The sequence below is a fragment of the Apodemus sylvaticus genome, chromosome 1 (genome assembly GCF_947179515.1).
Source record: "Apodemus sylvaticus chromosome 1, mApoSyl1.1, whole genome shotgun sequence".
NCBI lineage: Eukaryota > Metazoa > Chordata > Mammalia > Rodentia > Muridae > Apodemus > Apodemus sylvaticus.
In genome coordinates, this window is record NC_067472.1 from 168096921 (window position 1) to 168112493 (window position 15573).

Consider the following 15573-nt stretch of genomic DNA (forward strand, 5'->3'; position numbering starts at 1 on the left):
GGCAAATAAACCCTTTGCTCTCCAAGATGCGCTGGTCACGGTGTTTCCTCACAGCGATAGCAACGCTAAAAGGAAAGTCCTCCTCGGTATTCCTTAGGCTGGAGAAGTTGGGTGGCCTTGGAATTGTGTGTTGTAGAGGACTGGGCAGGACCACAATGACAGCTGCAGCACACCCAGCATGAGGCCTCCCGTGGGTGTGGCCCTGCTCCCTAGAGACAGCACCACTGGGAACTAAGGCTGGGGCACAGGAACAGGTAAGTGGACGTGCTTCACAGGGAGTGAGGGGCACAGGAACAGGTAAGTGGACGTGCTTCACAGGGAGTGAGGGGCTGGACACCGAAAGACCCAGAAATAACAACAAACACGCAGAGGCCCAGGTCCCCAGAGAAGGAGCTGGGGTGATCCAGGTCAGACTCTGAAGAGATGCGTCTGCCCGAGTGTTCCCAGAAACCCCTCAATGACGGATACACAGGCTCAGCTCCACTTCCAAGTTCCTGTTTATTACCCTCTCCTCTAGCAAGTAGTTACTGCTGCGAGAGAAACACAGTTCTGAAACCCTGTTTGATACACGTGTGAGATGTGTGGTGTGTTTTCCCAAAAAGCAAGCTCAGTGTTCCAGGTCTGAACCCCAGACTCTGTCCTCAGGCCCTGCAGCGCAGCAGGCTAAAAGGAGGATTCTCAGTATTTGTCAGGCAGGCCAGGAGGTCTGTAGTAATTGGGGTCCTTGCCACTGCGGCCATGTCTGTTGGCTTCCTGGTCAGCCTCGGTGTCCTCATGTCCACTGCCCAAAAGTGACTGAATGCCCTCTCTTAAATTACTAGGGGAAGCAGACACACAGGAGATTGGTTACCAAGCTGTGTGGACACAGTCCACCCTCCCAGTTCCCCCATCTGCATGCAATGCCTTTAGGAAGACCCAGAAAGTACCAGGAAGGAGAAGCTGAGACAGTGGTCAGCCCAGGCTGGTCACCTCATACTAGATGGACATAGCCAGAAACATGGGCTGAGAGTGACTTCCTGTCTACACTTGGGAGCAGGCCCACAGAATGTGACTGTGCGCTGGCTCTGCACAGAGCCCAGAGCATATACTCAGCATAGATGGAGACACGGGCCTCGTGAGTAAGAGGAACAGGGACCTCAGGAACAGGGCATGGTCTTCTCCAGAGCTCACCTGCCACTGCTCTCCCCAGAAGAGTCAAGCCCTGCTACCCAGCCATCGGTGTTACCTGATTTTCTCAGCAGCCCAGGCTCCCCCAGGACCCCTTTGGGCAGCATCATAGTTCCCCCGAGCATGGAAGTACTTGTCTGAGTTTTTCCAGTTAGCCTCCCTCATGTCAGAGTAGGCTCGCCACATGTCCCCAGCCCCTGCATGGGACAGACCACAGGAACAGGAACCTGAACATCTGCCCTGCCTCTGAGAGGACAAGGGCACTGAAAGACCTTCTGGCTTGAGCCTGTGCTCAGAGCAGCCTGAGGGCATGAGCTGGATCCTTGCCTGGTCCCCTCAGGCTTCTCCAAGTCACTCAGGAGAGCCATCAGGGCATCCACTGGCCTGTGCTGGCTTTCCTGCCCACAGTGCTGCTGTGAGCTGCACCTTCCCTCCCCCCACCCCCCCCCCCACCCCCCCACCCCCGTGGGGAGCAAACCACAGAGGCAGGGCAGTGTCATTACACAGCAGGGCCTGTGAGCTTCTGCACGGGGAGCAGTTCACCACAGGCTAACCACTTGCTTGCCCTCCAGCACCTACCACAGACCCCACTGCACATTTCTCTAGCAGATCAACCTAAGGTCTCTACAGCCACTGAAAAGTCCCCTGGGAGCAAACTGCCTCTAGGCAAGGGACAGTGTTGTGGGTGTAGTGCCCCTAATCTAGGAAGTTCCATCTTGAGGTGACCAAAGGCAGACGAGGGCTGCACACAAGGAGCTTCTGTTCTGATCACCAAGAATCTCTCCTGACAGAGCATGCGCACCACGGTGACACTGCCGACTCTGCCCTGTGAGTAGACGGTGGTGTGGGTCCTGTGCTGTCTTGTGGAAGCTTGGGAGCAATGCTCTCGGCTGGTGGGGGGGGGGCAAGTTCTGATCTCCCCAGAGGTGGTGTCCCTGTCAGCTTACCTTCGAAAGCCTCACGGATAAACGACCAGCCTCCATTGCAGACTCCCAGGAGCAGGGAGCAGAAGAACAGACTGGTGAGCAGCTTCATCCTGCTGCAATGAAAGGAGAGGCTGAGGAGAGGCTCACACACTGGCGCCTCCCCCTTGGCCTCTCATCCACACAGCCTCTGCTCATTTCTTCTTACTGCTGTTCATGTGTGTCCTAGCAGTGCCTCCTGAGACCTCTCAGCAGGACCCCCGCCCCTCAGAGCCACAAGGCCTCCGTTCTGATCCATCCATCCTGCCTGCTCAACTAACTCTGTCCAGGAAGGCAGCCAGGCAGCAGGGAGGGAGCTGGAGGGCAGGGACCACCCAGGTTGCCACTTCCTCCAGGAGCCTCTGATTCAGTAGGAAGCAGTTCCCACATGTCCCCTCAGCCTGGCACAAACCCCACAAGTGGGCAGCAGCCAGGAGGCTCCACTGAGAGGAAAGCACACTTGCTGAAGCACAGCCACCCATAAGTTTGTGTGCACGGGTCTGTGGCTCACCTGGTGTCTGCTGGGCAGAGCTGGAGGTCTGTGGCTGTGGGTGAGAGGAGACAGGTATTTATGCTGAGTTCCCTGCTGAGGTGTGGGGCAAGGACAGCCTGGCAAGGTGCTTGGGGAAACTCCCAGCAGGTCATTTCTTGTAAAGCCTGCAACAGAAATCTACTCGGTGCCCAGTGAGTTCTCCAGCCACAGGTCATTTTCTCCAATTGTGCAATGTGAGCACACAGGACAGTTTTCCTCTCCTGCGGTGTAGTCGACTGGGGCAATGCTGAGGGGAGAGAGGGTGCCAAGAGGAAGGTGGGGTGCATCTCGGGAGAGGGAGAGGATGGGGCTGCTAAGAAGGTAGTCAGAGCTGTTACTGCAGACAGCCTTGCACTCCCAGTCATTGCCTCAGGCTGTTGCTGGGTTTTGTTTGTTTGTTTTATTTGTTGTTATCATTTTTTGCTTGTTTTGGACTGACACTTTAAACATTTTGTTTCTGTCTGTCTGTCTGTCTGTCTCTCCCTGTGTTGCCCTTTCATGGGACCTGACTTTTCGATTTTTATGCAGTAAATTGACTAATATACCAGGTCCCTTATTACTGAGCAATGAGCTCATTAGTGAACATTTTGTGTACAATCCACACTAATATGGAGAAAAGGAGCTAAGTAAATCTTGCAATATTTATGCATAATAAATTCCTAAAGTGAAAAAAATTAAACATGAGTATAAAACAAACATTTTATCTATTCATTTATTTAGTTTTTTGAGACAGTTTCTCTGTGTAACAGCTCTGGCAATCCTGGAATTCTCTTGTAGACCCAGCTGCCTTCAAATTCACAAGAGACTGTGATTAAGGGTGTGAGCCACCACACCTGGCTGATTTTAAAACAATTTTAATATAACCCAACATATACACATTTCGGAGATGGCCAAGGGAAAAGCATATGTAAAGTTTGCTGCTGTCCAAAGTGAAGGAGCTAAGTGACTATTCACTGTTCTTCCCACAGAGGTGCTTGTGTACCAGGGCCCAAAGCTGGAGGTGTCTCAGAACAGGTGCCTGTGGGTCAGTGGTGTGCGGTGCCATTCCGTGTAAGATGTCATCATTCCTGTGTGCCCAACCGACTGTAATGCTTCAAGTGGATAACATTCTGAAATACTGGCTCACTTCTGTCTATGTCAACCAAACACACAGAAGCCAAGGGTAGGCCTGAAGGAATGGTGTGGGCAGAGTCTGGGAAGAAATACAGGCAGGCTGGTACCTGTGGTGGTGGGAGCCTTTGTAAGTTCATTTCTGATGGCTTCCTTTTCCCCTGAAATAGGAAGCAAAGCTATCTGCTGAGAGGAAGGCGAACAGGGGTTGATATGTCAGGAAAGATGGGAAGAGGAATTGAAGATGGAGACTGTGGGGGGCTGGAGAGATGGCTCAGCGTTAAGAGCACTCACTGACTGTTCTTCCAGAGGTCCTGAGTTCAATTCCCAACAACCACACGGTGGCTCACAACCATCTGTAATGAGATCCGATGCTCTCTTCTGGTGTGTCTGAGGACAGAGACAGTGTACCCTCATACATTAAATAAATCATAAAAATATTAAAATTAAAAAATTGAGAATATGAGATGAATGAGCCAGAGGACCCCTAGGCCTGTAGGGCAGTTTAATGTCATGATTTTACAGTGCAACTAGGCACTGGGGTATTTTTTTTTCTGATGTCTTTCAGCTGCTACACTGAGGATTAAGGACAGGGGAACTGGGCTTGGCTGCTGGGTAAACTCTTGAATTAACAAATCCATGCAATGGTCAAAGGGATCCTTTAAGGGGAGTGAGGATCGTGGGATCTAGAGGGATGCTAGCAATGATTGGTCACTAAAGAGAAGGCTCAGCGTGAACATCCAGGCCTGGGAGCACTGGAAGGGAGCCCTGAACTGCTGGGTATGTGGTTACCACAGTACGGCAGGAGCAGGCTTTTCTTTTCTTTTTTAGGGCTTTTTTTTTTTTTTTCGAGACAGGGTTTCTCTGTGTAGCCCTGGCTGTCCCCGGAACTCACTCTGTAGACCAGGCTGGCCTCGAACTCAGAGATCCACCTGCTTCTACCTCCCAAGTGCTGGGATTACAGGTGTGTGCCATCATGCCCGGCTTGTAATAGTTTTCTTTTTTCTTTTAGGAAAAAGACAAGGAAGCGGCATTGTGAGACGGGACTAGAAGGCCTGAAGGAAACGGAGAACGCCTGTGACTCCTCTGTTCGCATCTGTGAGTCCTCTCGTGGACCCGTGGAGGACCTGTTTACATAGGTGCTTGCAGCCTTGGGGCATACACAGTAACCAGGCAGACTTTTGACAGATGATCTGTGAGGATCACCTTACACAGTACCGTATCTCTGTCACATGTTGTCGTTCCTATTGGTCAAATGAGACAAGGGTAAAGGAGGACGGAACGTAGGGTGTATAGCCTGGGAGTTTCCAGCACGTTCAGAAGGATGGAGACACAGAACTAGGAGCATAGCATTGGCCTAATAGATAAGAGGGTGAGGACTGTTAACACAAAAAGGTCTTGATCTATTTAAAATGGTTAAATCCATTTAAAAAAAAATCAGTGGGAGCCGGGTGGTGGTGGCGCATGCCTGTAATCCCAGCACTTGGGAGGCAGAGGCAGGTGGATTTCTGAGTTCGAGGCCAGGCTGATCTACAGAGTGAGTGCTAGGACAGCCAGGGCTACACAGAGAAACCCTGTCTCAAGAAACAAACAAACAAACAAACAAACAAAAATCAGTGGGATTATCTCAAGTGCTCCTAACTGATGAATGGATAAAGAAAAATGGTTTGTATACAGCCAGTGAAATAGCATCTCACCAGAAATAGACAGAACTAAGACCTGCTTGTGAGATCAAGCCAGACTCAGAAGGACAGTTATCAAGAGATCTCATCCACGTGCAGAATCTAGAGACACAGATGCCGTGGAAGCTGGGAGTAGATGTGTGGTTACCAGAGGCCGAGGAAAGGCTGGTCAACAGGTACTAAGTGTTGTGTTATATTTCAGTGGATCCCAGCACCAGGTTACCACCTGCCTCAGTGGTTTATGTTCCCGAATGAGAAATGCATAAAGAGACTTTATATTTTAATATATCTTAAACAGCACAGTAGCTGGGCCACTGCCTACCCTCTCTGCTGTTAGAATCCACTTCCCACCGAGAACTCTGAGTTACTACTTAACTAATCACTGGGTTCCATCTTGGCTGCTCTTGACCCAATTAAGCAGCCCTCTGGGCCTCTTTCTCTTGGCCACTCCACCTTGCCGCTCAGCCTCTCCCGCCTGCAGCAGGTTCGCCTGCAGGTTTGTGCCCTTCCATGCTGCTGTCTTCTCTCCTCTGTTGCACACACTCCTAGGCATGGCGGCCTCTCACTCCTTGGGTCCCAAGCCTGGGAACCCTACATCCCACCTCTGTCTCTCCTCGCAGCTATGGGCTGCTGGCATCTTTATTTGCTAATCAGAATTAACTGGGGGGGGGGGGGGGGAGGTTCCCAGAAGCCTCTCTCATGCAAACAGTTTTGGGGGACCCAATTAGCATTGAATACAAGCAGCTCCAGCTAAGCATGAAGTAAAAAGGCGGTCCCACTGCTGTGCTGTCACAGGAGGATTCGCATGTGAAGCATTAATACCCTGAGTACTTCTCAAAGGCTGGAGGAAAGGATTTTGAATTTTTTTTTTATACAAAAGACATGATAAACATTGGAAGAGGTAAGTATACTTATCCTGATGAAAATGTACAGTGACCAAGGATTGTGAAAAGTCCTGTGGCTCTGCATACATTTGTAATAACAAATTGTAATAGTTTCAATTGTAGCAACAATTGTAATAGTTTGTTTCTTTGTTTCTTTCTTTCTTTCTTTCTTTTTCTTTTTTTTTTGAGACAGGGTTTCTCTGTGTAGCCCTGACTGTCTTGGAGCTCACTCTGTAGACCAGGCTGGCCTCGAACTCAGAAATCCGCCTGCCTCTGCCTCCCAAGTGCTGTGATTACAGGCCTTCTTGTGTGTTCTGAAACCCCATCATTACCCAGAGGTCCTTGGCCTAGCGGCTTCTTCCCCCTGGAAGATGCTTCCCTGTCTATTTTGTACCAGGGCTCTGAGCAGAGCCCCATCAGACATTCCAGATGTTGGAAGTTCCGAAACTGCTAACATTGTTAGCAGCTAACATTACCTGGATTGTTTGCAGTTGGAAGGATTTTTTTCTGCTTTTCAATGAAGGTTGGGGAGCAGTCGAGGGTTTTGTCTACAAATTGCAAACAGAGATGAGTCGGTCGCCATATTCTAATGAACAGATGTTCAACATCAAAAGTGCATGGTAAGTTTATCAGAATATAGATTCTTGGGCCAGAACTAGAAGGTACTAGTTCTAGCATGTATGGTGGTCCCCGGAAAGGTCTGAATTTGACCTTTATGTGCTTTATAAGTTGCCTTTAGGGGGCTGGAGAGATGGCTCAGTGGTTAAGAGCACTGACTGCTCTTCTGAAGGTCCTGAGTTCGAATTCCAGCAACCACATGGTGACTCACAACCATCTGTAAGGAGGTCTGATGCCCTCTTCTGGTGTGTCTGACAGCTACAATGTACTTACATATAGTAATAAATAAATCTTAATTTAAAAATAAATAAATAAATAAATAAATAAATAAATCTTTAAAAAAAGTTGCCTCTAAAGAGAACATTGGCATGATGGGAAAGAAGCTGGAGAAAAATCTATCAGGGAATCAGACTGTTTGCACTCTGACAGAAGAGGAGCCCAGAGCGGGAGGGAAAGGCTGTTTAATTTTTTTTTCTCATAGAGGAAATAGATAGAGGTGAAGGAGAACTCACCCAGAGCCTCCAGCGTTGATGATGCGGTAACAGTAAGACGCGGGTGAGTGTGACCCTGAAATAAGTGGGTGCCGTGCAGGAAGGCGTGGTCGGGGTGAGAGGACAGGGAGAGAAGCAAAGTGGGCCTTCAGCGCACTGGACAGGGGCCGCAGCCTGGCCGTGGCGCGGGCTGCTAGCAATGCTGGGCGGGCACTCGCGGGGAGCCATTGCTTGTGAGATGAAACCATCCAATGCCTTCTGATCTCCAAGGAGTGGTCAGCCCACCATGCACAGGAGGTTAGAGACGGCAGAAGGCAGACAAAGCCATGGTCGTGAGTATGGTGTGGAGCTATATATCTGACAGGGGTGCTTACATGTGTAAAAAAGAGATGTTTCGAACTGAGAAGTTTCTGATGTTGGCAGACAGCATGCAAATGGGAATTGAGAGGGCTTCCTAAGCCAGGTCCACTTTCAAGATCTCTACTGCACACACAACTCACGGTTTCTCCAGGAGAAGGACATCCTCCTGAGGATGACTCGGTTACTCAGGTGTAAAAAGAATCTTCGTCCACCCTCCAGCCTGGTGGAGAAGCTGGAGACGGCTAGATGGGTCCTTAGAGGCCATTGCCCAGGACATGTCATGATCTTCCTGGTAACTCACACCCCTTGGAAAGGGTTTATGGTCACTCCAGGGTGGATGATTTGGGAGAAAGCCATGGGTCACAACAATTGTGGCATCTGGCAGCCAGAGCCTGGACATTGTTGCCCCAACACACTGATCTCTCAGAGAAAGTCCTGTCACAAAATACTGGAGGCTCTTCCCAAGAGAGGCCATGACCCTGATTGAGTTTCTATTATAGACCCTAAAATGCATATGTCTGGACTTGGAAACTACGCAGCCTTGAGGTGAAGAGCCACCTTGGCCCTAAGACCTTGAATGACTCCAGCTCTGACCTATTTGGACACTGTGGAAAACACTCCATGTCCTGGAAGAGAGGTGATATCTCAGGAAGCATGCAGTAGAATGTGGCCCAGTTGCTGTCGGTGAATCCTGGAAACAGTAGGTGTATATGTATCTATTGTCCTTATCAAATCTACACTGTAAAGATATGTGCTACATTACCATATTTATGTATCCAGTGTTGAGGTGAGGAATCAAAAGGCCCCCACCCAAACTTAAACCAGGTTAGGCCATCTACTAACGTGCTGAGCTTGCAGAGCTAGCTGGGGACACACGTTAAGTGAGTGGACATGCTAGAGGGACCTTCAGGAACATATGTAGTTTTGGGTGGTGTTGCCAATACCATGAGTTTAGCCATGAACTTCATAAAGCTTAAACATAAAATCCACACGGAGCCATGCGGGTATACATTTAGCAGTGACTCGGATAGAAAGGTGGTTGCTGCACAGAATCTGGCTCCCTAGAACCCCGAAGCCTTGGCCTCCCATCACGATGCCCCTTTCCCACGCCACCACGGCCACGGTGCCCTTCCACTAAGCAGCAAGTGTCTAGCCAAACCGAAAGATGCCAAGGCTGACAAAACTGTCCTGTGTGCTCACATTGCACAATTAGGGGAAGTGACCTGAGGATGCAGAGCTCACTGGGCACCGGGAAGATTTCTGCAGTCTTTACAAGAAATGACCTGCTGGGATTTCCCCAGACACCATGCATGGTTATATCATCGTACTGTATAAAAAAAAATCTTCGATGTTTGCTGAATATATTTTCAGGAGGATGTGAGAATATTTATAAAGCTTGACAAAACGTGGATTATTTTTATAGTCATATGTATTTCTTATTGTTACTTCTGTGTACATATGTGTGTCCGTGTGAGTTTGTTTGCATCATATACACATAGAAGCCCATAGAGTATTTGATCCTTTGAAACTGAATTAGGGGCAGCTGTGGGATGTCTGAAGTGGGTGCTGGGAAGCAAACTCAGATCCTATGAAAGGGCAGCACGTGCTCCTTACTGCCAGGCCATCTCGACAGCGGAAGACTATTATTTTCTTATTTTTTAAAAGATTTATTTATTTATTATATGTAAGTATACTGTAGCTGTCTTCAGACACCAGAGGAGGGCATCAGATCTCATTACAGATGGTTGTGAGCCATCATGTGGTTGCTGGGATTTGAACTCAGGACCTTTAAGAGAGAAGTTAGTGCTCTTACCCGCTGAGCCATCTCACCAGCCCCGACTTTTATTTTCTTATTTTGTGAAATAGTGAAAATAATTGGGGCTCAAATAGTTGCTACGCCTCATCACAAAAAGTTCTTCCAAACATGCTCCAGGGCTGGATCAGATTCAGGCTCTGAGGGCCGACTGGTCTGTTCTGTTTGCTTGTTTGTTGGCCCCTGCAGTGTAAGCAGTATAAGGCTGGACCTTTGGTACAGGGGATGTGTCGGCCCAGTGGACACCTCTCCGAGTCCCACTAGAACAGACATGTTATCCCAGGCGATGTGGCAGACACCACACATCAGTCACATGGAGACAGGGTAGCCCCAACCTCTGCTGTCACTGTGAAGTTGCAAGGTTAAAACTCCTTGGAATCATTATCTAAACAAGAGTCTCAGAAGGTAACCAGACTGCAGCAAGCTTTGACGTTTGTTTGTTTGTTTGTTTGTTTGTTTTTATTTTCTGAGACTTTAACCTCTAAAAAATGAGGTAGACTGGTCAGATTTGTAACTTGCTAGCCAGGTCACATTGACCATACCTGACCTCATGTTCGCTAATGGTATGTGTGCCTGTAAGACACCTGTAAAGTCAAATACGCTCTCCATACCCCTCTCATCCCCTTCAAAGCTGTATACCCTAGGAGTCTGAAAGTCTATTTCTCACTCATACCGAGGGAGAGGAGCAGGATGACGGGAGCTTGAATGGCAGAAAGAAGAGCCTAAATGAGCTTGTCTGTCGGAGGGACAGAGCCCAGCAGAGAGAGGAGGAACAGGAACCTAGTGTCAGGCTGCCTCCTCCATCAGTCTTCAGTTGGTAATGACGTCATCTTGTCTAGACTGGCTGGGGTATGGAGAATCCTCTCCCTAGAATATTTCTAGTTAAGAAGAACAGGACAGGGAGCTGGAGAGATGGCTCAGCGCTTAAGAGCACCAACTGCTCTTCCAGAGGTCCTAAGTTCAATTCCCAGCAACCACATGGTAGCTCACACCCATCTGTAATGGGGTATGTGCCCTCTTCTGCTGTGTCTGAAGAGAGCAATGGTGGTATACTCATGTGTATAAAATAAATAAAAAATGAAGACCAGGACAGATTGTTTTCTGGATGGCAGCTGGGTGTGTCCTGTACAGAGCCATATTGGGGCTGGCACGAGAGAATTTCCTGAGGTAGCCCTATCCAGCGAAGCTTCGCAGAAAAGGTGAAAATTAATGGTATCCGCACGGTAAGCAACATAGAGGTCAAAACTAGCGCTAGTGAATTCGTGTCTATTGTTGTGAGTGCAGGAAGGGATACAGTTTTTCAAGCATACTGTGTGGACCCAGCGCAGGGACTGCTTGGGTTGATAAGATAGGGAAATATGGGGAAGGAATTTGGTAGGCATTTGCCCAAAGCTCGTAAGAGCTGATTTCGGCGAAAAGAAAGGGGTTTTTAAAAATAGGCATATGTCCACAGCTTCTAAGAGCTGTTTAAAAAGGAAAATGGATGCAATTGCTTAACAAGCACGCTTAACTTTCTGTATATCTTTCTGTGTTTGTCCCGGTGCACCGACTGTCTATGTGTATGTTTATGTCCTCTCTGTGTCTTTGTGTGAATGACTGTTTCATGTTAAAAAGAAAAATTGGTAAGGATTTCATCTGCTGGCAACCTCTTGAGCCAGCCACAGTTTGTGTGGAGATTGATTTAAAGGCGCGCTGCAGCAGCGTAGCTCACTCTCACCCAAGAGGCAAGCATGGCTGGGGAAAAAGCCGCTCTTAAAAGCCCAGAAACCTCGAGATTTGGGAAGACCTTAGTTTGACTTGTGAAATTCATGTAGTCGCTTTATACTTGTTTCTAATTGGTTTTAATGGTATAAGGCTTTACATTTCTTGACTTAAGAGTTATAAATTAATTGGTTATTATGTAAAAGGTATAGTGTTATTAAGAAAAGGTTAGCTTAAAACTGGTGATTCAGTGTTAGAGCTATCTTAACTAACTACACGTGGCCTAACGCCACTCATGCTTTGTTCTTGTTTATAATTAGATTTAAAGGTATATTTTACATGTCTTGACTATAGAGTATTGGCTTAAGTCACTGGACATGATTTAAAAGGTATAATGTTATTAACAAAAGTTAGGTTAAGGCTGGTAGTTTAGGGTAGTCGCCATTTTGAACAACACCACGTGGCATGACGGTTAAGGCTGGTAGTTTAGGGTAGCCGCCATTTTAGACAACACGTGGCATGACGCAATCCAGGAAATACAGGCCTTTGGGACGCTCCTAAATTGACATGGTGTTTCATGTGAATCTTGGCCTGGAGATTAGACTTAATGAAGATTAAGATTTAAAATATTGTCTCTTTAATAAGTTACACTGTTATACACTTGAACATAAGAACTGGCATACAAACCTTGTGCTGTAAATATGTGTTTGCCATTGATTTTAAAGAAAATAGATTGTTTAAAATTGAGATTTGCTTCCAAAATTACAATTGTGCTCTAATATTGCAAGAAAACATTGAGTTACAATAAAAATCAGTGTGTCATTGGCTGCAGTTTTCAGTTTACAGGCTCATAATTGTTAACATTTTGTAATTATGATAATTTTGAGAGTGATGCAGCTATGGGTTTTAGAGGCCCATTGCCACTTTTCCACAAGTTTATAGGCTACAATGGTAGGAGCAAAATTTAACCCTCCAAGATTAAAGAGGAGATCTCTGTGGAAATGTATTTGATATCAAGTAGGTTCCTTTGACCATGGAATTACTGGTTTCTTTTGTTTAATCCTTAAATTGTCCTTGTAGGTTTGGGTCTGGTCTTAGATAAAAGGCTCAGATTAGAAGATATTTACATTTGAGGAATCTCATACAATGTCCTTGCCAAGGACTCAAGGTGGATCCTAGGGCAGATAAATAATAAAAAAAAAAATGTGTTTTGTCTCTGTTTCAATACTAGAAGTTAAGATCTTAAAATTTTCAGTGTATAATGTTCATAGAATGTTTGTTACAGGCCCTTGCTCCTATGGACTTTTAGAATTTTTAGGTAAATGGCTTTCAAAGGTTGTTAGGATATATTAATTGGCTTTATCTTATTTACCTCATTTTAAGCTTGCCACAGAAGGTCTTAAACCTCTGTTTTCAAGGTAGGAAACGTTTGTTCCTTGCTTCAAGCAACAATCAAATTTATTATTAATGGTTGGTCTATTACATGACAAGCATTTTTAGGCAAAATTAATAATTGTTATCCAAAAGATAATTTGTACTATCAGATCACATGTTTATTCCTTTGTTTCTCCCTGCTTCAACACAGATACCTGAATTGGGTGCTATAGCAGCTATTTTTAAGATGTTAAAGGTCAAGCTTTTAATAATAGTAGATATATATATATATAGCTCATGGTTTATAATTGCTTAAAATTGGTCCACTTTTAATACTGCTAATTCTTAATTTCTACAGTTTATACAAATGTGATTCAAATTTCTAAGAACAAAGGATATGTTCTCTAAATGACTGTCCTTTAGGTATTTGAAATTTATATTTTGTACACATCAAATTGTAAAGATTTGTTCTTGATGTCCTCAATTTCTACCTCTACCACGTAATGGTGTTAATCCTAGAGGACTTAGTTATTACAGATAAATGATATTCATATTTCTAATTTAAAAGATAAAAAAAAATATGTACATGTGACTAATGATTCTTTTTTAGGCTGTCTAGTTACAACTGCTCTAACAGAAAAACCAACTAAAAATGCTATGTTTATTTTATATAATTACATAGTTATTGCCTATGTTATGGGTTATACTTTGTGTTCCAACTTAAATTAATAAAACAATATCTTCTTAGAAGAAAGAAGAGAGGGGAAATCGTGTCCCTGTACATATCATTTAAATTATGCTTGCATGTTTTTAAGAAAATTTTAAAATTTAGATGCCAAGAAACTCCTTGCTAAATGTATATGACATCTTGTAATTAGACATATTGATGTCTAGGTGAAATGAAGGAATTCACTTACTAACATATGCCATGATCCTGATTTAATATTGGGGGAGAAGGCATGTCCTCTGTTTTTTCCACAGAATGCTACAGAAGATATGCTGACTGTGCTTGCTGAATGCCCAGACCATGGTAACATAAGAGCTATATTGGGTATATGTTCTTGACTTACCTCAATTGTCAAATGTCCCAGGTTAGATAAATTGCCTAGCTTCAAGCTTTTAGACTTTGTGGGACAGAACATAGAGACTGTTAAGCTAGCTTAGGAAAAATTAATCTAAAGAAGAGTTAAAATGACTCTTCTCCTTATTGTGTTCAGCTGACTCAACCATAGACTGGTCTAGAAATAATTCCAATATTGAAGATTCCAATTTTGAAGATGGCTAACAATCTTCAGCCAGCTGTGTTAATTTAACATATAGTCTCCACTTTTCCTGAGAAGTAACAGCTTATTTCTTTATACACAAGGCTACCTCTCCCACCTCAGAGGCCAAGCTTTGGGTCCTTAAAGTTGTTAATTTACAACTGAATTGGATACTTCTGGGACAAGTTAATCCTATTCCACCTTTAACTCTTGACCTTGTCTGTTAAGCAGACTGGCTGTCTCCACCCAGGCTCACCTGGATGGAGAGATTGCATGTCTGTTAAAGACACTTGCAGACCCCCCTGGCTTCAAAACTTACACAAGTGGATCTCCAAAGAGGGAGCCACATAGAACTCAGATCTATGTGTGTTTGTTTATGAACAAACATGGGTACCAGCGAGACGTGCGAGGCAAAGCACTGCATGGGGAGGTGAATTTCTGCTTCTGAGTCCCCAGGAAGTACACCTAATTGCATAGGGGTTAACGTCGAGAGGCTGTCCTTAAAATAATAAGGGAGCCTATTACCCCTCCTCTGAAAAAGACGTTATACAAGAGGAATTACGGTCAATGCTTCCCCTCCTGGTTAAGGCCCGCCTTCTTATGAAGGATATTTATCCACTTGTTTTCTACCTCCTCGTGTTCAAATTAATAAAAAAAGGGAGGACATGTACAGAGCCATATTGGGGCAGTCTTGCACTTGGTCAGAGTTTGACTTTGGTCAAGGTTAACTTCTCCCAGTTAGCCAGGATCCTGCTCCACCTAGGGTGGAGCGCTCATAGTAAAGGTTAAGTTCATTGTTCCTCCAGGTATAGGGATTCCTGAATTAAGCAAGTGACCCACCCAGCTGCCGGAGCAGTCAAGACGAAGACCTCCAAGAGAAGCTAGACAACTTCCACCGGAACTCAGCCTGGAGTCTGGGGGGAAGGGTTTGCCCAAACTGTTAAAAGGTCCGGCGCCATTAAAGTTTACGTCTTTGATCAGTGAACATTGACTTGGCCGCGCTTTCTTTTCGCCCCTCTTCCCTATAACCCCAAAATTCTCTCAACAGGTAACCCGGTTTACATGTGGCTGCGGGCAGCTACAGTGTCCCTATACATATAGACTGGTGTGACACCAGCCCTTCTCTGAGAGTAAAGCTCAGGGGACACAGAGCCCTGAGAGCTACCTTCAGCTGTCACCTGCCTGGCCTAGCCTTGTCCTGGGTGCTGTTCCTGTTGAGGGAGAGTGCTTCTGTTCTTCCTTCTGCTTGTGTGCACGTTTCTTACTCTGATAAGCCTTTGCACTAACTTCATGCTTCTAGGACTGAGCTAAGGAAGAAGTAGAGTGCTTCTAATGCCTGTTCCCCATGGGCCAGGAAAAGTAATCTGTTAATTTGTCTCATTGACAAGCAAGTGGGGTAGGGGTGTCCTCCCCAAGGGCGGAGACCTTATGCTAGTAAAGTGTTAGAAGTTTCTTCAGAAACTCGTATTGTCTGGTACGGCTGGCTGGTCAGTTTTACAATTCTAGTTTAGACATGAATTCAAAGAAATTTAAGGTTAGCCAGGGAATGGTGGCACACGACTTTAATCCCAGCACTGGGGAGGCTGAGCTAGGCAGATCTCTGAGTTTGAGGACAGC

At 45.8% G+C, this 15573-nt stretch overlaps 1 protein-coding gene and 1 long non-coding RNA gene across 7 annotated transcripts; one reads left to right on the forward strand and one right to left on the reverse strand.

The window, feature by feature from the left end:
* Window positions 1–479: 479 nt before the first annotated feature.
* LOC127668680 (serum amyloid A-1 protein-like) lies at window positions 480–7519 on the reverse strand. Of its 5 annotated transcripts, XM_052162426.1 has the most exons (6): window positions 7468–7519; window positions 6814–6885; window positions 2641–2674; window positions 2115–2206; window positions 1226–1364; window positions 480–817 (listed from the first exon to the last, which is right to left on the reverse strand). In XM_052162426.1, exons 4-6 carry the CDS (start codon window positions 2200–2202, stop codon window positions 679–681), a joined length of 366 nt encoding a protein of 121 aa, XP_052018386.1. In that variant the 5' UTR covers window positions 2203–2206; window positions 2641–2674; window positions 6814–6885; window positions 7468–7519; the 3' UTR covers window positions 480–678. The 5 variants fall into 5 exon arrangements, with proteins under 5 accessions (XP_052018386.1, XP_052018370.1, XP_052018394.1 ...); XM_052162410.1 differs by lacking the exons at window positions 6814–6885; window positions 7468–7519 and having other exon boundaries at window positions 2641–2873; XM_052162434.1 differs by lacking the exons at window positions 2641–2674; window positions 6814–6885; window positions 7468–7519 and adding an exon at window positions 2411–2480.
* Window positions 1684–14933, forward strand: LOC127668709 (uncharacterized). Of its 2 annotated transcripts, none has more exons than XR_007974146.1 (5): window positions 1684–1995; window positions 3630–3823; window positions 4784–4869; window positions 6531–13724; window positions 14763–14933. It is a non-coding gene; the product is annotated as an uncharacterized LOC127668709 (long non-coding RNA). The 2 variants fall into 2 exon arrangements; XR_007974144.1 differs by lacking the exon at window positions 14763–14933 and having other exon boundaries at window positions 6531–8098; window positions 8307–14502.
* The last annotated feature ends 640 nt before the right edge of the window (window positions 14934–15573 follow it).

Bases quoted from the DNA above. Each gene is read 5' to 3' on its own strand.
- LOC127668680 (XM_052162410.1), bottom strand. From the start codon at position 2,837: ATGACCTGTGGCTGGAGAACTCACTGGGCACCGAGTAGATTTCTGTTG. The intron at 2,207-2,640 runs GTGAGCCACAGA...CTTTCATTGCAG, and splicing joins CTCTGCCCAGCAGACACCAG to CAGGATGAAGCTGCTCACCA. The intron at 818-1,225 runs GTAACACCGATG...TGCTTCCCCTAG, and splicing joins TGGGCTGCTGAGAAAATCAG to TAATTTAAGAGAGGGCATTC.